Source organism: Humulus lupulus, chromosome 6 (genome assembly GCF_963169125.1).
Source record: "Humulus lupulus chromosome 6, drHumLupu1.1, whole genome shotgun sequence".
In the NCBI taxonomy this organism is placed as follows: Eukaryota; Viridiplantae; Streptophyta; class Magnoliopsida; order Rosales; family Cannabaceae; genus Humulus; species Humulus lupulus.
Genome location: NC_084798.1, coordinates 24,651,102 through 24,673,602, shown reverse-complemented (window position 1 = coordinate 24,673,602; position 22,501 = coordinate 24,651,102). Strand labels below are relative to the sequence as shown.

At 30.5% G+C, this 22,501-nt stretch overlaps 2 protein-coding genes, 1 long non-coding RNA gene and 1 pseudogene across 3 annotated transcripts; all 4 read right to left on the bottom strand.

Annotated features, from left to right (window-relative positions):
• Nucleotides 1-828: 828 nt before the first annotated feature.
• On the bottom strand, nt 829-2,723 carry LOC133784866 (uncharacterized). Its single transcript, XM_062224138.1, has 3 exons — nt 2,439-2,723; nt 1,631-1,728; nt 829-904 (listed from the first exon to the last, which is right to left on the bottom strand). The coding sequence occupies exons 1-3, from the start codon at nt 2,721-2,723 to the stop codon at nt 901-903; spliced, it is 387 nt and encodes a 128-aa protein (XP_062080122.1). The 3' UTR covers nt 829-900.
• Nucleotides 2,724-4,939: 2,216 nt separating this feature from the next.
• Nucleotides 4,940-5,870, bottom strand: LOC133783903 (uncharacterized). The gene is made up of 2 exons (XR_009871007.1): nt 5,644-5,870; nt 4,940-5,378 (listed from the first exon to the last, which is right to left on the bottom strand). It is a non-coding gene; the product is annotated as an uncharacterized LOC133783903 (long non-coding RNA).
• A 4,905-nt stretch (nt 5,871-10,775) lies between these two features.
• LOC133784865 (probable CoA ligase CCL11) lies at nt 10,776-12,377 on the bottom strand. The gene has a single exon (XM_062224137.1). It carries the CDS (start codon nt 12,375-12,377, stop codon nt 10,776-10,778), a length of 1,602 nt encoding a protein of 533 aa, XP_062080121.1.
• Nucleotides 12,378-18,077: 5,700 nt separating this feature from the next.
• On the bottom strand, nt 18,078-19,473 carry LOC133784864 (probable non-intrinsic ABC protein 5; annotated as a pseudogene).
• Nucleotides 19,474-22,501: the final 3,028 nt, after the last annotated feature.

Sequence of the window (22,501 nt, the reverse complement as noted above, 5' to 3'; positions counted from 1 at the left end):
TAATCATTATTAATTGTAAAAAAATTTATTACTATAACATTTTCAATTTCTATATTAAAATAATTTAATAATATTTAATATTATTAATTAGATAACATTAACTATTAAATTAAATAATTAATAATATTAACTATTTAATTAACATCAATAATTTATTATTTAAAGAAAATTTTATATACCACCTTTCTCAAAATTGTGTGTTGTTAACTTCGAGAATTTTAGTTTTATTTTTTGTTCATATCAATTTTGAGTTATTTCCTACAAAATTTTAAATTATTTGTACATTATTAAAAAAGAGTTTTATTATATAAGTTAGGCTATCTCAAATGGTTGAGTGTCTTAGAATATTATCAAGCTTATATATGTAGATCTAAAAGACTAAAACATCATTATCAAGTTTCTCTTTCATTCATAATAATTAACCATTAATATATTCATGTCATAATCAAGCTTAGCAGAATAAACAGCGGCAAAGCAGGAACTGTAAATTGTATAAAAAACATATTATCAATGCTTTTTTTTTTATAAAAATCTCAGTCAAATACTATAAAATAATTTATTTTATAAAAAACAGAGTAAATAAACAAACAGAATAAACAAAAAGAGTAAATAGACAAACAGACAAAAAGCTATTTATCCAAACAGAGTAAACAAAGATACATACTTGAGAAAAACCCCAAAAAACCTTCAAACTTCAAACTTCAAACCCCAATACTGTAAATGATCCAAGTCTGAAATAAAAATACATACACACAATCAATTTTGATAAATCCATAAATAAAATTGATAAATCAACCAAGGTATGAAAAAGAAAAATGAAAGAGTCACCTGGTTGTATAAAGCAACAAAGAATTACTCTTGTGGTTCTGCTAAGTGCCAGGAAAGATTGTATTGAGCAAACTAACTGGAAAAGTTTGGATTAGCATGGTTAGTCTCTTATTATTTGAGTGTATGTCACTTGATATTTGTTTAGACATTTGACTTCTAAATTTGGATAGTGTCTATCCTTATTCTGATATATAAGTTTTACATGAACAAGAATTTCAGATCTTTTTTTAATATGTATTTATCTTATTGTTACAAGGTATAAAGGAATTGTATCAGCTATCTAAAGTCCGAATTGTTGAAAATAGCAAAAGCGTAGAAACAAATTGCACTAATTCGTCAGCATAATTAAAAAAAATCACATTAACAGTTGTCCTATGCTTTTGCAGTATTTTTTTGTTTAAAAAGGAAAATGATTTCTTTACACAAATTGCCTTTATGAATTTTAGTAATTAAGAGGTGTCAAAATTAATCCAGCTTAGTGAGTCGACATAGGTTAGCATTACACGCACACAAACGCCAGTCAACTATAGTCACACGCACACAAAATCAAGTCAAATATAGTCACACATACACACAAAAGCCAGCAGATACAAGAGTTAGACAAATAATAGTCTTTTTATCTTTTGATCTTCCTAGAAGATACAAGAGTTCATTGAAATGCAACAACATGAGGTAAATTCATACAATTTAAATATGCATTCAGGTGAGTGAGATGAAAATGTGTATAGTACTAAAAATAAGGAAAGCCAAAAACGTAAAGAGTGTATCACTTAAGTAGAGGTAGGCAGGTAGCCAAACTTACTGTGTGTCTTCTATAGAACTGAAGGCCTCATGGTTGAATTTCATAGTAGGAATTGCAGCAACCAAAACAGGTTCAAGGCCACTAGCCTGGTGCTCTGGCTGCCAGCAAACAATGAAAGCTTAAAATCCATATCTCCAAATTGAACCACTAACAGATTGAAAGAAAAAAAAACGCAAAAACGTCAAGATTAATACAAGAAATAGAAAATGCAACTTTGCATTTTTCTCACAAAGCCTCCCACAACATTAGGGTATAAATTTAGAACCCAAGAAGTCAACCAATGTCCATATCTATCTATATTTAGTTAACCACTGAAACCGAGCAAGCAATTACAACAAGGGGGTTTATATTTGTCCGAAATTTTCATTAGATATTTCAGCTGTCTTCCAACTTCAGCAATGTTTAACCATTTTCAGCTAAAAGTAAATTTTATTTTCAAAGTTTCGTTTCTTCACCATTTCAATCCCTAGTACAAGAATAAGAGAGGGAAATTGTTTCCATCAATTTCAAAGCTTGACTCTGAATAATAAAAAACTCATACAAAACAATAATAATTATATCAGCATCATATTTTCCCAGGGAAAAAATAAGCCTGGATGAAATCAAATCTCTCATCTCTGAAGAAGCTACAGAGATGCAAATTGATATCTGGATCACCCCCATATATAAAACAAACACATACAATATACTAGATATATATATATATGTTTATACAGAAGTAAGTGTCTCTAACGAGATTAATACATGGATAAAACCACTAAAACCCAATAATATAGTTGAAAATATCAGGAGACAGAATCAAACATACTTGTTCAAGATCAATCCTGGATTCAATCTCGAACATAGGCCGGGATTCGTTCCTCCGTAGTCTTCCACAAATAATTCTTGTGCAAACAAAGACAATAAATGTTGCGCTCATACCAAACCCAATAACAGTAGTAATCAAATGGGGGAATGGTGCGTCTAGGAGGATGAGGGAGAGAAAACGGGGTGTGGGAGACAAATGGGGCGGGCGAATATGTATATTAGTATTACCGGCGGGTCTCCGCCGGTAATACAACATCACCGGCGGGTCCGCCGGTAATACATACATCGCCGGCGGGTCCGCCGGTATTACCCCGCCGGTAATACAACATCGGCGGCGGTCCGCCGGTATTAACCCGCCGGTATTATACTATTACCGGCGGGACATGCCGGTATTACCATCACCCGCCGGTAAAACCCGCTGGTATATCCATTATCCCGCCGGTATTAAATTTGAAAATCAGTCACCGGGCATTTGTAATAGCGGCGGATATTCCGCCTCTAATAATGCAGAAGTCCGCCGCTAATAAAAATTTAGTTTTTTATTTTGATTTCCTTATTATTAGCGGCGGACCCAGTACTCCGCCCTAATATACTACACATTACCGGCGGAGTTAGTCCGCCGGTAATATTTCCGCTTCTAAAAACTATTTTTCTTGTAGTGTTAATATAAGTATTAAATATATAGTTTTGTTCTAAATATTATTATAATAAGATTTGAATTCATATTAAAAAATCATAAAAAATTAGAATTATATATTATTATCGTAATAATATTTTATAATATTTAAATTTATATTAATATAATTATTAAATATCTATTTTTGTATTATGTATTATTATAATAATGATTTTTTATAGCATTTGAATTTATATTAATATAATTATTATATATGTAGTCTTATATTATTATAATAATGATATTATATAACATTTGAATTTATATAAATATAATTAATAAATATTTATTTTTAGTTAGTTTTAAATGTATATTCTGTTAAAAATTGAGAATATTCTATTAAAATTAACAAAACAAACCGTTAAAACTAAGAATTTTCGTTATCTACACACTTTTTATATATAAGAGATATACATCATTTAATTAAAATTTATTACTACATATAATATTATATAACAATATGTTATACAACACTACTCAAAATAATACTATACAATATGCGGAGCATCAAATGCGAAAAAAAATCAGCTGTTTTTAATTTCCTATCACCTCCTTGTCCCACCATTTATTTTAAAAATTCTCTCTTCCCAACCATATTAACACTATCTCTCCAATTAATATTTCACCACTCTAATTAATATTATCATTCTCTCACCATGAATAATGTCAATCAAAATAATATTTTTATTTTAAATTATTCTATGTTAAAAAGATTAAGTCCTTCTCTATTAAAAAAATTAAAATAATGAGAAACATAAATTTTGATGATTCTTTGAGTAGAGATTTATAGGTACTTAATTGTTTATCAAATATAATAATGTTTCATTCACTTAAAACGCTAAATACTGTATTTTTTAACAAATCTGGGCATGATTTTTAGGTTTTTTTTCGATGTTTTGGATCTAAAACTTTAAAATGTGCAGAAAATCGACTTTGCTTGATGATGCTCAATGTCAGCTCAATGGAGCCTTCAAAAACATGATTTTTCATGAAAAAATTATTTTGCCCGATGATGACTCGATGGTGCTTAATGCAATTCTTGTAGTAGACATAATTTTTCATTCGAATGTCCGTTTGATGTAAATTTTTTTATTTATTTTGGATATTGTTTCAAGCTCTATACATTTTACATCTATATATGCATAATTTTTTGAAGTGTAACACTTAAAAAAATACAAATATACAAACATCCGTTATGTTTAACTAACTATATGGCATAAATTATTTCAATAACAGAATTGAAACTGACTGACTGTATAACTTTAACACATTCGCTAGCTGCTCTCCTTGTTCGCTCTTCGTTTGTGGAAGGATTTATTTTCAATATATGCATATTTAAATCGCTTCACCATTAAATTTATAGAAACAGTAGTGCAAAAAAAATATAAAATAATATTTCTAATATATCACTACAAAAATCAGGGCCTATACCGAGAACAAATGTCCTCGGTATAAGCCGAAATGTCCTCGGTATATCTTCTACCGAGACAATGTCGTCGGTATAAAGTTGTCGGTACAGCCGCGTCGGTAAAACAAAACTTCTACCGACGACATTAAAAATGTTCTCGGTATAAGTTTTACCGAGGATAGTGTCCTCGGTAGAAAGTGACAAATGTCCTCGGTACAACAAACCCCAATTTCTCATCGTACTGGTATATACCAACATCTTGGTGGTATATACCGAGGACATTGTCCTCGGTATAGACTTGTCCCCAATTTTTTTTTATATTTGTTATTCCCTTATTTATTTATTTATTTATTTATTTATTTTGAATTAAATATAAGAATATAGAATAAAATTAAAACACTTATATTAAAAATATAAATAAAAACATAAGAGTGTATTCGTTGAATTAAAATAAAGACTTGTCTTAAACATGATAATGTAATAGTCAATTGTAATAAAATTCATACATAAGTCCTACTGAGTCGGTGCTCCAACATCAGGATCATCGGGTGGTGGTGGTGGGGCAGATTGAGATCCCGGGGTGATACAATGAGTCCGGACATGCTCCTCTAACTGTCGAAGATGCTCTCTCATCTCAGACAACTCTTCATCTCTAGTTTGTGAAGGACGAAAATCAAATGGAGTTCGGTCCCTTATGTTAAGGATACGTCCATATCCTTTCTGGTGGCCCCGTCGTTTTCCGAAGACATTTGTACCAAAGATATGTCTTCATCTTCAGGCGCACTCGAAACTGGTGTGGAACTCTCAGTATCAGTTGCCTGTGTCTGCTGTGTGTCGCGGTATGCACGCAATTCCTCCTGTGATACAATGTATAATGTAATTAAAATTTTGAAACAATTAAAAATTTGAAAAATGTTTAAAAAAACTTAACGTACCCAAGTATTTTTTGCTGTCTCTGTCACCCACCCTGTGCCTGATTTATGGTGAGTATCCATCCAGCTATCCGGGATGGACTCAAGTTGCCCAGTCTCTAAATTGCGCTGTCACGTACATATATTTTTATAAAATTAAAAATTAAACGTAAATAAGAAAAATAAATTAAAAAATAATTAATTAACTAACCTTTTTATAGCGTAAGGCTGGGATTGACTGAGAACCTCCATAGCTAAGCTCTTTCAGTTTCTTTCTATTTTCCTTGTTGACCACAGAACGTTTCTGCAAAAAGTTATCGTTAGTAATATATTTAATTAAGATAGTTAAGTTTAGCAAGAAATTAATACCGTAATTTCTGGGCGACGGAAAAAATCAATTGCTTTTTGCCACTGCGTATCCGTGCAACCACCATAACGATTTTGTGGCCCATTAATCATTAAGTGCTCTTTAATATCGTACTTCCAGTCAGAATGCTTTTTAGCACACGAAGTATCAATGCCTCTCAAGATCCCAGGCATATGCCCTTCTCCATATCTAGTACGCCCAATATCAAACAAATCATCCTAATTTACAAACATTTATTAGTAAATATCATATATAACATAAAATGAGAATTAACATAAAAATACATAAACTACTTACTTCCAAATGTGCAAGTATTCTTTCTTTCGAGGCATTTGGTACTTTTGACCATTGAGGACAGTCCGGATCTGTGTACTGTGGAACAAGTAATCCGAGCTCTCTTGAGAAATTTGAGCTGTACTCTCCGATCTCTTTATATGTTCTCCCCCGCACATCCCACTCGAGAGGGAGAGGACGCCCCAACTATTCCCTCTTTTCCCGCGTGTTCAATCCCTTATGGCGTCCACGTTTACTTGGAGGCGCTATTGTATGCAAATTCAATATTTTAAAATTAATATGGATTAATTGTTAAATTTTAAGGAGTATATCAATGTGTAAAATATTACCTCGTTCACAATCAGCTGGGATATCTGCCGGTCCACGTGGAGGATCGCATCCTCCACCATCACCCCCGTGAGATTGAGCAATAACATCAGCCATATCTGTCAAATTAATCGATATTAAAATTACATTTATCAGTTAAAAATGACAATATAAAATTATTTATTGTTAAAAATAATTACTTCAACATATTATAAAATAACCACTTAATTATCACTATAATAATCTTCACTATCATCATCGGTTTCTATGTGTTCATCTTCCTCTTCATCATCTTCATATTCAGCATCCTCCTCCTCCTCCTCCTCCTCCTCCTCCTCCACTTCCTCTTCCTCCTCCTCCTCTTCTTCTTCCATTTCCTCCTCCTTCTCCTCCTCAATTGCAACATTATCTATCTCAACAAATTGTAATGGAGCCCCCGTACGTTCAAAGCTGATTTGTGGCAACGGTCCAAGATCAACGAATAATTGGAAATTAGAGGAACTAGTGTCGTGCATAACATCTACTTCTACATCCTCCGCTTGTTCTTCAACTAGTGGGATGTCCCACACATTTCTGTGATGCACTTCTTGGACGACTTTCCAATGAGATTTATTTTTAAGGTCTTCAATGTAGAAAACTTGGTTAGCCTGAGTTTCTAAGATAAATTTATCATCTTTGAAGGCCTCCGAACTGGTTTTGATACTCGTTATGTTTTGCTCAAACTTTAATCCTGAAGACCGATTAGTGTCAAACATCAATCGTCTGAAATTCAACGTTGACACACCTCCTACACGGACATTTCACCAATCCCCTTGAGTCAACGCACTGCCGGGCTCTCTGGAGAAAATCCATCACACCAGCCTCATACTCATCGGATAATCGATCTGTCAAATTAATCCAACTCTTGTCGATCGACATTGCATGAATGTAGCACTGCACGGAACACTAATCATCAAACTTACAATCAATTTGTGTGTGTCCTAATTCAGAGAGAGGCAAATGTAAGAGTCTTCAATGACTCACCCTCTCTAAACGGGTCTAAGGCTTCTTGTGATGAACACTAAAAAAATATAATATTATCACTATGTGATAATAACACTATTATATCTTTGGTAATAATTTCTTATTACCAAAGAAAAAAGCAAATATAATTAAATATGTTTTTTTAATGTCTTATGCTTTTTGAAGTTAATTATGTTGTTTTATGATATCTAACTATAATATATTTCAGTGTAAATATTATTAAACTTATTTAAATTTGACATATTAATTTAGTATTTATTAAATTACATATTTTACTTATGCTTTATTGAATAGTTTGATTAATTTAAACAAAATTTCTAAAATTTGTTTAAAATTTATTTAACTACTTTAGGATTAATTTTTATTTTTATTAAAATTTAGTTGCATAATGTTAATGTTAATTTTTTTTATTCTTAATTTTAAAATATATTATTTATATAAAAAAAAAATTATTCAAAAATTGAAAAAAAATATTAAAAAAAATACAGAAAAATTAAAAACAACTAACAAATAATATTAAAAACATATTTTTTTAATTTTAATTTTAATAATGATTAAAACTAACAAATATTAAATTTAATTTTTTTAATTTTAATTTTAATTTTAATTTTAATTTTAATAATGGTTTTCTAATAATATATTTGTTAATTTTATTTAATCAGAACTAACACATATTATTTTTTTACATATTAATTTAGTATTTATTAAATTACATATTTTACTTATGCTTTATTGAATAGTTTGATTAATTTAAAAAAAAATTCTAAGATTTGTTTAAAATTTATTTAACTACTTTAGGATTTAATTATTACTTAAATTATTTAATTAATGTTTATTTTTATTAAAATTTAGTTGCATAATGTTAATGTTAATTTTTTTAATCTTAATTTTAAAATATATTATTTTACTTATCAATTCACTATTTATTAAATTAGAAATTTTATTGAGTACTTCTACTAATATTCACAATATCTCTAAATTTTACAATTCTAAAAAAATATTAAATATGTTTACTAATATGTTTAATACACATAAAATTCACCAAAACAACATAGAATTTAATTTAAAAAAAATACTAATCAATCATATAACAATTTTCCAATTCCTAATATCATTTTTACTAATACATATTTTGAAAACCTAAAAATAAATACATTCTATCTAATATAATAATTTCATATTTTTATTAAAATTAATATTATATTATTTATATAAAAAAACATAAATTATTCAAAAATTGAAAAAAAAATTAAAAAAATACAGAAAAATTAAAAAAAACTTACCAATGCCTTCAATATCTTGCTAGCAATCTCTTTAGTCCAACAAAAACCGAATACCCAACCTTCAAACAAAAATTACAAAATATCATTATACAATTTCATAAATATATATATATATATAAAATGAATAAATCGTTAGAATTACTTTAAGATTTATTACTTATTTAAATAAAATTTCAGGATTAATGTTTATTTTTATTAAAATTTGGTTGCATAATATTATTGCTAATTTGATTTAATCATGATTAAAAATATATTATACAACTTATCAATTCACTATTTCTTAAATTATAAATTTTATTGAGTATTTTTAATTCTAAAAAAAATTGGGCAGCATAACGGCTGTATTTTCATATATCCCAAAATTTAAAAACCTGCAAATAATACATAAAAAAATATCCAGTCGCAGAACATACACAAAATAATACAAATACATTGTAAATGACTATATAATTTATAATTATTACTCTAAATTTTATTAATTATTCAATTTTCTATTTAAAATATCATAATTCTACTAAAAATTAACAACAAAAACAAAGCATCAATATTCATCAACACTAAGAATAAAAAAATTAACAACAACAACAAAATTCAAATTAAATAAACAAAACTCACTCTAATAATCAAAATTTATTAACCAAATCTAATAATCTAAAACTAAAATTATTTAACTCAATCTAAAAAAAAAACAATCAAATATTAAATTTTCATATAAACATATATTTATAACTAAAAGTCAAATTATATACCTAAAAAATAAATTATTAAATTAATAAATTTTCATACTAATAAATTAATTATTTATTATAGGATTAAACTAACTAAATCTTAAAACTATATATGTATTTTACAAAAATACTACACAATATATTATTTCCTCTAAATTGGATATCACTAAATTTTTAACTAATTTTCATCACAAATTATTATTTTTACCTATTTTAATTACATAATCAGAAATTATATATATAATATAACAAATAACAATATATTAACAATATTAAACAAATTATAAATAAAACCCTAAATATATTTATGCAAAAAATATAAATAAAACCAAAAAATTACAAAGAAAATGTGAAATACCTCTAAAACCGCTGGTATACAATGCAAAACCTGAAAAAATACCACGAAAAACTCATTATAAAAAATCAAAACTGAAAAAAAATTTAACAATTTATACAAAAAAAAAAAACTGAAATATTTGTAAATCATTACCTCAATAAGCCTTATAGCCACATAAATCACCTTTGGAAGGGAAAATTTGACCAAAAACAAAGTTTGTGGGGGCCGAAATCCAGCAAAACAGAAATGGGGGGCGGAGAAAACGGGGTTTGAAGGTTTTCCGTTTCAGAGAAATGAGCTCTCTGTTTGGGGAAGATGAAGATTATAAAGACCCTATACCGATAACATGTTCTCGGTATAGGGTCCTCGGTACACACACTAAAATGAAATAACCGCGTAAAAAAGGCGGGAGTCTGAATTAACTATACCGAGTACACGTCCTCGGTAAAGACCTCGGTAAAGACCCTATACCGAGAATATGTTCTCGGTATAGGGTCATCGGTACACATACTAGAATGAAAAGAACCGCGTGAAGGAGGCAGGTGTGTAAAAGATCTATACCGAGAACTTGTATTCGGTACTATGTTCTCGGTATAGGACGTTTTTTTTGTAGTGTATTACTTTCAATGTATATTTTTAATTATGGCTTGAGCTTTTTTCTTCATTATTGAGATTTCTGCAAATGTTTTATTTTTATTTTGTAAGAAGATCTCTCCGTTAGTTGTATTATATTTATTTAGAAAATGACGTGGCACAATTGTAATCACTCGGTTACTTATTTGTACCATATATATGTATTAAAAAATAGAGGTGGCACGATTTCCTTTCTGGAATGACATGCACATTATTTACTTTTGATTGCATGAACATTTTTGGCAATATAAGATTTAAGAAGGTCCATATTAGGGAAATACTATTAGACGTACAAAACCTATCATAAATATAGATATTAATAGCATTCAGCAACCTAGATCCTAAGCAAAGCCACTGGCCCAGGCGGAGATCTCATGGTTTTGGCAATATCTTGGGAAGTTCATCTCTGAAGACCACAACTTTGGGCACCATATAATGAGGCAGCTTCTCTCTACAATACTCCACTATCTCCTTCTTATTCGGTCTCACCCTCGTCTCTTTCTTCAATGCTATAAAAGCACACGGTGTTTCGCCCCAGAAATCATCGGGCCAAGCTACCACCGCTGCCTCGTCCACCGCCGGGTGGTCGTAAAGAATCGACTCTACCTCCACGCTGCTCACGTTCTCTCCTCCACTTATGATCACGTCCTTGGACCTGTCCTTGATCTCCAAATACCCGTCGGGGTGCATAACTCCCACATCTCCCGTGTAAAACCATCCGTCGTCTCTTACAGCTTTCGCCGTGGCCATTGCGTCATTCAGGTATCCCAACATGACGCAGCCACCTCTCAGCACTACCTCTCCCATTGTTAAACCATCTCTCTTCACGCTCACACCTGAATTTGGATCGATGACATCAATTTCAGTCATCGCCGGTGCCACCCCTTGCCGCGCCTTAAGGCGAGCCCGCTCGGTTGCTGGCAGCTGATTCCACTTCTTTTTCCAAGCGCAAAACACGGAGACTCCACCAACTTCAGTCAACCCGTACGCGTGACTGACTATGAAACCGAGCACCTCAGTTCTTTCGACTACCGCAGCAGGAGGCGGAGCCCCGGCAGTTAGGATTTGAACTGGGTTCTTCAGAGTTTCAACGTTTGGACTGTTTGATAACATGTTGAGCACCACCGGCGCTCCACACATGTGAGTCACACCGTGCCATCGGATGAGGTCAAAGATGATGGGGCCGTCGAATTTTCGGAGGCATATGTTTGTGGCCCCGACTGCTGCTGTCCCCCACGTGTAACACCAACCGTTAGCGTGAAACATAGGCAGTGCCCACAAGAAGACCGGCTGTTTGGGCACACTCCATTCGAGAAGTGAGTCATGTGTGACCATGAAAATAGCTCTGTGGCAGTGAACAACTCCCTTTGGAGCCGAAGTCGTTCCAGAGGTATAGTTTAGCACCATGGGATCCCATTCGTTTGCGGGCTTTAACCACTGAAATTCAGGATCTCCAATCTCTACTAAATCCTCATACTCACAATGAAAGCTATCGATGAGGTTTAAAGACGTAGATGACGAAGAAGGGACCTCGTACCGATCACGGATTAGAACGAGGCGGGGAATTGGAGTGTTTAGTGGGAACCTGGAGACGGCATCGAGGATTAGATCAACGGAGTGTTGGTCAACGAAGACGAGCTTGGATTCGGAATGAAGGAGCATGACGGAGACGATGCGAGCGTCAAGGCGGGTGTTGATGGTGTTGAGAACGGCGCCGGCCATGGGGACTGCGAAGTGGAGCTCGTACATGGCCGGAACGTTGGGAGATATGACGGATACGACTTCACCTCGCTTGACTCCGAGCCATGTTGCGATGGAGGAAGCCACACGGAGACAACGGGTGTTCGTCTCTGACCACGTATAAGTGGTGCGGTTGTATACTACAGAAGGGCAGTCGCCGTAGACGATAGCTGCTCTTTCGAGGTAACCGAGCGGAGGGGATGAGTTTGCCGGGTTTGGCTTTAGCTTCTCCATTGCGAGTTGATGAAGTATTGTAGCGCTTTAGACTTTTATAGAAGAGAAATGGTAAGGGAACTAGTGTTGCCCATCACTACTACGAGTGAGCTTTCATATATTTTAATTTAATAATTATTATCGAGTATTCCTAACTAATACGTTGTGTTGTGTTGGATACCTTAAGTCGAATTTGTTTAAATGTAGTAAAACTCGATGGACATTGTTTGGTGTATTATCACTACAAGAAAATGACTTTTAGCTACTAAGTGTTTAGATCATCTCAAATGAGAGTTGCAAATATTATGTTATATTTAGCTCAAATATAACAAAATGTGATATATTTGGCATAACTTTTAGTACGAGTGTTGACATCCAATGGTTGGTTAGCGGTATCTCATAATATTTATTAAATTCAAATATGTGAGACTCAATATTAAATTGCACAAATAGTGGTACGTCACCTACTTGTGGTGTTAGGCACCAATAGTATCCCTTGGCAATTCTCATTTTAATACTATGCTCCAATACACAATTTTGAAATTTGGTGAAAAAAATAATCTTTCATTCATTTGATATTTCATTGAAAATATAAAAAATGTAATAATTTTCATTTAGAGCACTCACATTGGATGAGCTAAAATGTGTTATTCTTTATAATATAGAAAAAAAAAATAGTTAAGTAGTCTTCCATTGGATGATGTAAAGTTATCTTTTTTTACCTTAATGAATAGTATTTCTTTATATGTAGTGAAATACTATTCATCAAGCTATAAATATTTTATTATTTTTTTATAAACTTTTGTATATATATGAGTGTGATACTATTATGTTTAATTATTTTATTTCTTAAAATAAATAAAATATTTTTAAAAATATAATATATAAAGAATGTAAAGAAGCAGATGTATGGTATAATGTAAAAGTTTTGAGGTAAATTATAAAAATGTATGTTTTTGTGATATATTTTATACTACATTTTCTTTATAATATTTAGTTAAAACTCATAAAAACATCTTTCATCAGCTCCTTTATACATATATTTATAATAGCTATGCACAAACTCCAATTAATCCATATCTACATTTACATAATATTTACATATCCTTTATATAATATTTTAATATTTTTTTTATAACTTTTCTCTCTCTATTTAGTGTATATTTATTAGTTTTTTTTCTTTTTCAATTATTTTATTTTACTTTAAGTAATAAAATATGTTTAAAGATATAATATTTAAATGATGTAAAGAAATATATAGAGAAGCTGATATATGGTATAATGTAAAACTTAGAGGTAAAATAGAAAAATATGTGTTTTGATGAGGTATTTTAAAGGATGGAGTAGAGCACCCAATGTGAGTGCTCTTATATTTCATTATTACAGTTAAAAATAATAATAAAATAATAAGGTAAAAATTATATCATTTAATAATGATATATAAAAATAATACTAAAATAATAAAAATAACAAAAAAGTAAATAAAAAGTGTATCATTTATGGTGATATAAAATATATATCATGTTATATTGTATGCTAAATTTGGCACAACTTTTAGCATGTGTCAAATTTGTCACAACTTTTAGCACACTATTGGAACAATTTTTTTTAGAGTGTGCTATATTTTAGCACTACATCACTAATTTGACACTCTATTAGAGATGCTCTTAGATAATAAATATTATTGGTAGGAATTGATTATATTTAAAATTATTTAATTACAAAATTAAAATAAAGTAATATCAAATAGTTCAACAACGTACCTAAATTATTTGATCTAATCAATATTATTCGATGTTGATTTTCTTTTGGTTATTAAACAACATTTATTTTATCCGTCTCTTACTCAATTTTAAATTTATTAAATATAAATTTGAAATTTGTGCTTATAACTAACTTAATAACTAATAAGAAATTAATAAACCATGTTTCATCATTTTGGGGAGTTGGAATGGATTCATTTCATGCTTTGAGAATTTGAGAAAATTAAATACATACATAATTAATAAGGTTAGATATGTTCTACTTTACATGATTTTTTTTATAATTTTATTTTTACAAAAATAAATTTCCAATTTTAGTTTTAGATTGCGTTGAAAAGCTTATGGAGAGGGCTACGAATTCATGCCTAGTGAAGAAATTCAATTTCATATGTTTTCTAAGTGAAAATCGGGCTACAAGATAAGGAATTAATGTTTAAGATACGAGATTTGAACTTCAATAATATATTTTTGAATGCTAATTGGATGGGAGTCATTATAAAAAAAAAAAAGAAGAAGATAGAGGGTAGAGGTATAACAAATAGATTTCAACATCTCAATTAATAAATTTCTCAAGATATTAAAAAAAAAATGGGAAATTAATGATTTTATAATATTAGACAACTTAATGTAAAGTTGTTGGCGTTTTAGCTGGGAAATGAGTATTTGATTATAATAGTTGAAATAGAAAATGTTAATGGGCTGTTTGATATTAGGTTTGAGTTTGTCGGGTGGAATTAGAGAGGATTTAGATTAAGGAAATGTGAAACTCAAGTGTTTAAATTAAGGAATTAAAATTACCATAAAATCAAGCTAAAAAATGAGACTTACTTAAATCTCCACGTCATTAAAAATAAATTTACTAAATATGGGTTAGATTTGAGATTCACATTCTCATTCCCACCAAATCAAACATCCATACCAAACACCCCTTAATAGTAATGGAATTACGACATTTCAACCTAGGAAACTGAAATGTTGGTAGAAGATAAATTTTTGACATGATAAGGATTGGAATGTAAAATTCTAATTATAAAGTTAGAACTATATGTTAGAATTTCTAATACACTCAAATAACATGAACAAATAATAATCTCCAACACATAATCCAAAAATCATGTCATTATAAATGCATATATGAGAAATCCTAAATCATAATTCTATAGATCCTTTGCTAAATTAAAGAAGAATATTCACACAAGAGCGGAAGCACTAACCTGAGGCCATTGTTGGAGATTGCACAGAGAGTTTAAATCTTCCTATATAATATGTATCTCTATGAGAGAAGAGTCTCTCTTTTCTTTTCTGTTAATGGGGTAACAGACATAATAGAATGATACATATATATAGGGGACCACAACCCTAATTTATAATTAGTGATTTCCAATTTTGCCCATTACAAAATTAAAAATTCACTTTCCTGTTTCTACACATTAAATCCATGACACTTTAATACCCTATGATATTTATAACATAATTGGTCACTTAATTTTATATCACACTTTATAATAGCATTATACCTTATACATATGTGCCCATAAAATATTCTTTTAATCCAACACTATATATATATATATGATAAAAATGCTTGAAATGATATTTTGGTACAAAATCAAAGACTTAATTTGATTGGGTATGTGCCATAGTTTTATTGATGATTATGGAAACTTAATCATTCATTAATGATTGTATTGTGTGATATATGTTGATACAATTGGTGAGGGTCTGGTTATTTCTTAGCTAAAAAATTTAGAAATTTCGAAGAGTCCGATCGAAAAACCCCAATAAAGTGTGGAAAAAATTATGTTTTGAATTAAAATGTGTTAATTTATAAGAATACAAGTAAAATTATAGAATAAAAAAATTTCACATAGAGACACTACAAGAAAAAATGCTTTTAATAACACCGAAAATGTGTTATCAAAACATACCATAACACTTTTTGATGTGTTAAGACCGACTATGTTATCGTAGGTCAGGGTACTTTACATAACACTTTATCATTGTTATGCAGATGTGTTATTATACTGTCAATGATAACACAATTTCTGTGTTATTTTAATAAATAGATAAGTGTTTAATTATGTTATTTATAGTCGATTATATAACACATTTCAATACTTATAAATTTGTGTTATACTACACTTTAGTATAACACATTTTTTGTGTTATACTACACTTTAGTATAACACATGTGTTATATTAGCTCAGAGAAACATAATCTTTTTTTACTTACACAAAACTAGGAAAACAATGAAAGTTGAAGCCAAATAAGGTAACATAAATAGATTTTTATTAATTACTCAAATGTAATTACAATATTTAGTCTACTAGTCTAGGCTTAAGAAATCATATTACAACATAATTTATGCCCAATTCAGATTCCTTTATCACTAAATACAAAACAAGAAATGTATACAAAAATTAGTGAAATACATTCTTCCATTCTAAAGGCCTTCACTACAAATGTTGTCAAGAATTGCTCCAAAGAAATCATCTCAATATACCTGCCATTGTAAAAAAAAGTCATTTTATTATTAAGAACATAAGACTTAAGCTAGTTTCCAAGTTTAAATTAAATTTGTAACAACTCCAAAACTTGACGAAACAGCAAGGTATAGCAAGATGTACTACCATGCAAAACAATGACTGAAGCAACAAAACATGCAACTTAAAACAAGGCTTGTGAAATGTATCAAGATAACAAATATATCATTCTCAATGATCAAAAAGTATGTGAGGAAGAACTGATTCCAGACTTAAAACAAGAATTGATAACAAACATGCAACTTACTAATATTAAAAAATAAGTTTACAACATAATCAATGGGTTGAAGAGATATTTAATATTCATACATTACATATAAATAGGTGATACTGCAAATTTTTTAAAAAAAATACTTATCTCAAGTGCATCTGCAAGAAAAAGGAAATAAAAGCTTAAACTTGAAAATAAATTTCATAAATTTAAAATTTATAATGCCAAGGATAGTTTTATTTTTATAGATATTGGGGCTTTTGCTGAATATAATGTCACCATTTAATAGGCTTTTGAAGCATTTGGTTTTAAATAGGGTTTGGAAGTCCATTTCATTATATAAATTTGGAAAGTTTTTAACTTATTAGAAATTCATTTTCTCTTTTCATTCCATGGGAAATTATTATTTATTCTTCTCCATGTAAAAAAATTGCGAAGTAAGAAATAAATAAATTTGAATGACAAAAGATTAGAGAATATCACTATCCATACATGAATCGTACAAATATATAGGCAGGTCTCCTAAAAGACCTTGAAGATAGCAAGCATGCACTAACTAGGCATTCTTTCATAGCGATCAAACAACAGAATTAGTACTTACCAGTGATTTCTAAGTCGATCCAAACAAGAGGCATCTTATACTCTGTTGAAGGGGTATTATGTTTGGTTTTTTCCTCCATTGCTTTGCTATCATGGTTACTTGCTTTGTTATCTCCCATGCCTGCACCAAGAAGTCTGTAATAATTAGTAAGAACAATTTGGCAAACAATAGCAAACAGGCACATTTCCTATCAATGATTGTACATAAGGCATCAATCAAACTCAACTAAATACCAATAAATCATTCCAAAAATAAATAAAAACAAAGAGGACAATGAAATTGGTGGATCCCACGAGTGGAGCCCAATTCTTCTGTACAAGTGCATCATAAATCAAAACAGGACAAAGAAATAACAACACCAGTCAAATGAAGAAAGGGTCCAATACAAAAAAATCACTTGCTTTGTGAAGGTTTTCTTAAAACACGGATCCTAAGCACATTTAAGTCTAATATCTTATCTTCCATCCAGCCCTAGAGAAATATGCAATGGTATACAGATACTTTCTGCTAGAGAGATTTATGAATTGAAGTAGGTATTGATGAATTTTACAGAATATATAAACACAATAAGAGATGGTAACAAAGTTAACTTACGAGCCAAGCAGCTTCTTCCATCTAGGGCAATAGTGTAATGTTAGAGAAGTACTACGGACAAGAGAAAGCGAATGCAGAAACTTGCTTCGAAATCTTAAGATCCACTACACTTTGGTCTGTAGAAACCTGAAAAAGAAAGAAAAAAACAATAAACAAAGATTTTTAAGCACTACAGTAATCTAAGATAGAGGAAAACAATATAAATAGAGAAACAAACACTCCTTAAAATAAAACCTATGCACTTACTCTGTTAAAAATTCTTCCACTGGGAGTAGCATCAAAGAACAACATAGGAGCGCGAAAAAGGCATTCATGCATTTTATTAAAGAGTAAAGTAGCTGTCTTATGAGAGGCTGTGACTAGAAGCATAGATCTCACAAGGATACAAAAGAACTTCCAATGGCCAAAATAACATATACGACTATAAGCGTGGTGCTCACAAGAGGTTTTTCATCTTCTAAAACAAGACTAGCCAATGCTATCCAGTAGTTGCTTCTGATTTGAAGGCCATGAAATAAAACTTGTGCAAGCAGTATAAGAGGCACAAGAGCTCCTCCATATGCTGTTGTAAAGTATTTCCAATAGACTGAAAAACACACTCTTCCCTTCTCTCTTTCTTCTTCTTGAACAAGCTGCATTTTTGGTTCCTCGCTTTTTGCTTCTTCTTTCTTCATTAGCCCACTTGCACTAGCTGATTTTAAACAAATTAGAGAGCAATGAATTTTCTATGATGATATGATATCACAAATAAATGCATACAACTCACTTACCAGTATAAGATCAGCTGTGGGTAAGAATTCAATTTGATGAGTGACATAAATAATTGTTTTTGAACTCAAGAGGCCTAGTATGCATTCCTGTTATCAAGAAAAAAAAAATAGATGGTTCAGAATAATAGAAAAGAATTATCTAAAATGCATAGAAGGTATTTTCTCTTTTTCTTATTCATTCAACGTAATTATTTTTTTTAACATAAATTGATTACCCTGAAGAGATGAGAACCTGTGTGAGCATCCACAGCATTGAAAGGATCATCAAACAGATAGATATCAACATCTTGATATAAGGCACGTGCAATTTGTATTCTCTGCTTTTGTCCACTGCTCAAATTAATTCCTCTCTCCCCAATGACTGTCTGATCACCAAATGAAAGGATTTCCAGGTCCTTCTTCAAGGAACATGCTTCTAAAACCCTCTCATACTTTTCCCTGTCCATCTCTTTACCAAACAAAATGTTCTCTTCTATCTTATGCGAGAGTTCTGCATGTCTAAAGCTCAAGATGAAAACTTTTTCCATTTTATTGATTTGAGAAAGGAACAAGACAAGGAAGAGAGTGTATGTATTGAATTGGAAGCTAGCAGAGCCTATAGAGAAATAATTTGAAACTATATATAAGTGGTGAAAAATAATATTCTTAAAATATGTCCTAGCCTATAAGAGATTAAACTCTTCTTGAAAATTGTCCACTCGTTTTGGACCATTAATGAAAACTACACAGAGACCCTAATCCTTAGTAGAACTTACAAATGAAAAGGTCATAACTTTATTAAAACTTGTAAAAACAAAGGTCAAACTTACATAAAATTTAAGTTAGGATATGGGATCCCATTATTTTTTGAAAAGGAAAAACATAACTTAATAATAAAAAGAGATTACATAAATAAGTGCGGAAAAATACACATAAACCATAAATAAAGACTTCATCCTCGAATCGAAACTCTCGGCTCTTTGAATCCATTCCGCCTCAATACACATTCCCAAGCATCCAAGAACCTTTCCCGCCACTATAGCTATTTACCTGCACATATAAACATAAAAGCAATGAGCCTAATGCCCAGCAAGGAAAAATCTAACATATAACCATATACATAAAAATTCATAATGCAACATAAAACATACTATAACACTTATGTCACATACATACTATAATGGCCATTATTACTTGGGGTCCTATAAACTAAACAAGTCATATGCCCATTAGATTAGTGGGGTCTTGCTAGCTAAGCAAGTCATATGCCCATAATCTATTTGGGGCTTGTTAGTTGTATAGGTCATATGCCCAAGTCTACAAGCATACTTAACATAGCATTTTTCATAACACATATTCATAAGATAACATATAAAGATCATATAACACATAAATCCTATCCTATTTTCCTTACCAAAATAACCGGGATATGAGAACTGATTTGGGACCTTGGAACACTCCTAAAAACCATTTATAATAGGGTGAGTACATTGAAGAAAAGGGATGAAAGTGATGAAGGAACTATACTATCAAAATATACTTACCAAAAACCTTGTGCTCAAGAACTTAGATTTCCTAACCAAGAATAGGAATAAGGTTAGAATGAGTAGAAGACTATGAGAACTTTAAAGAATATAATACAGAAATGGACTAGAGTTTAAGATACCTTGAGTACTTCTATGATCAATCTAAACCTTGAACCGAAATGTGAATAGAACCTTACTTCCCAAGTGTTTGGTAAGCTTATAGTGATCAAGCTTATAATTCCCAACCAAAATGTTCACACTCTCACACTAACCTAGCAACTTGCAGCCTCTGAACTTAGCTTGATAAATGAATGAAAAATGCTTGGTGCTAGGTCCTATTTATAGAGTTCTAGGAATGAAAAGATCTTCATTTAACTTGAATAAAAATAATGGCTTTTTAAGTTAAAATAATTTGAATTATCGTTCAGCAGAGGCTAAAGACTCGTTCAGAAAGGTGCTGGATTTATCAAGAGGTTAAGGATTTGAATGAGAACGTTTTTGAAAACTTTCAAAAACACACTGAAGGAGGCGATATATCACCCCCTGTAGGCGATATATCGCCTGGGCCATTATGCCCGAGGCAATCGTGCAACGTTTCGTGTTTTCCGTATCTTTGTACTGCGATAGATCGCCCCCTATAGCTGCGATATATTGGCATACGCTGAATATTTAAACATGAAATTACACATTTTTAGCTTAATTTGAATTGAGTAAACAGCCTTGACTAAGCCCTCTAACGTTTTCAAAGCTGCTGACTGACCCTAGGGTATTCAAATTTTAACCTTAATAAATTTAATCCTCAAAATACTTAATCATCATTAAACATACACATGACATGCGCTATAATCTTATTGGGTCTTATCTAAACCTTATAATATAATAGATATTACCCTCAATATCAGTCATAATACTCAAACCTTAGGTTAAAATTAATATTCCTAAACTATAGGTTAAAGTTAGAAAATCTACAGGTGTTACTATGAGTGTCCAAATAAATCCCGGTCTGAACCAAAAATCCACAGTCATAAAGATAATACTATTATTACTATTATTCTATTATCTAACTAGCTAAGTAAAGTTCTTGAACTCTACATATTTGATGATTGATATTTTGGAGAGACTATGGCTGAAAGTGGGTTTGTGTTTTGAGTAGGATAATATGTTGTGTTGATGGATATTGAGGAATGTTTTCAAAGAAATCGTATTTTGAAATAAAGATAATGTTTTGTTTATGTTTGGCCTTGATGAATGTATTACATTATTGTTGTGATGGTTTGATGATAAATATGTTAGGTGGTTACATATTTTTGGATTCAAGTGCATGAATCTCGTGTAGATCTCACCTAAATCATGTGGATAGACAATACTAGTAAAATTTGATAATGTTTCTGTGATTTTGGTAGTCATGTTATTTGGAAAATAGGAACATGCTAGGTTACTGTAAAGGCATATATGAATATTGGTTTTTTATGTTATTAATGCATGCTGTCTTTATTATTTTGTTGGGTAGCATGTATGAACTCATTGGAAATATAATAGGGTGTTGTAAGGTTTTAAATGAATATGTGTTAGTTAATTTCTTTTGAATTATTTGTATTAGAGGAGCATGTTAGGATTTGTGATTAATTGTGTTAATTAAACATGCATGATTTTGTATGAATCTTGTGAGGCATGATGAAAAAGATGAATTTTATAATGATTTATGCTTGCTGATTTTTGGTGTTTAAGTGGTTAGTATATGATGAAAATAATGTTTTGGATGTTTAAATAATTTTGCTAATGTTTTGATGTTTCAAGAAATTAAATGGAAAGCTTTAAGATGCTTTGAAATGATATTTTTGTACAATTTATTACCTACAGATTTTTTCTTTATTTTTTGAGAAAATATTGAGTTTTAAACATAAAAATGGTGATTTTGAGAATAAAGATAGTTGCTGGAATTTTTGTAAAAAATAGGTGAAGTTGTATTTTTAATAAAAGAAATTTGGTTAGTATCTTGAAATAAATTAATACCCTAAACTATGGAAATATTAAAAGTAGTATTTTTAATATAACACGAGTGTTTATTTTAATAGTTATGACTTTTCTTTATTTTTATTACGAAAAAAAAGTTGAATTTAGTTCACTTGTGAATTTTAAGTAAATTAAACTATGGCT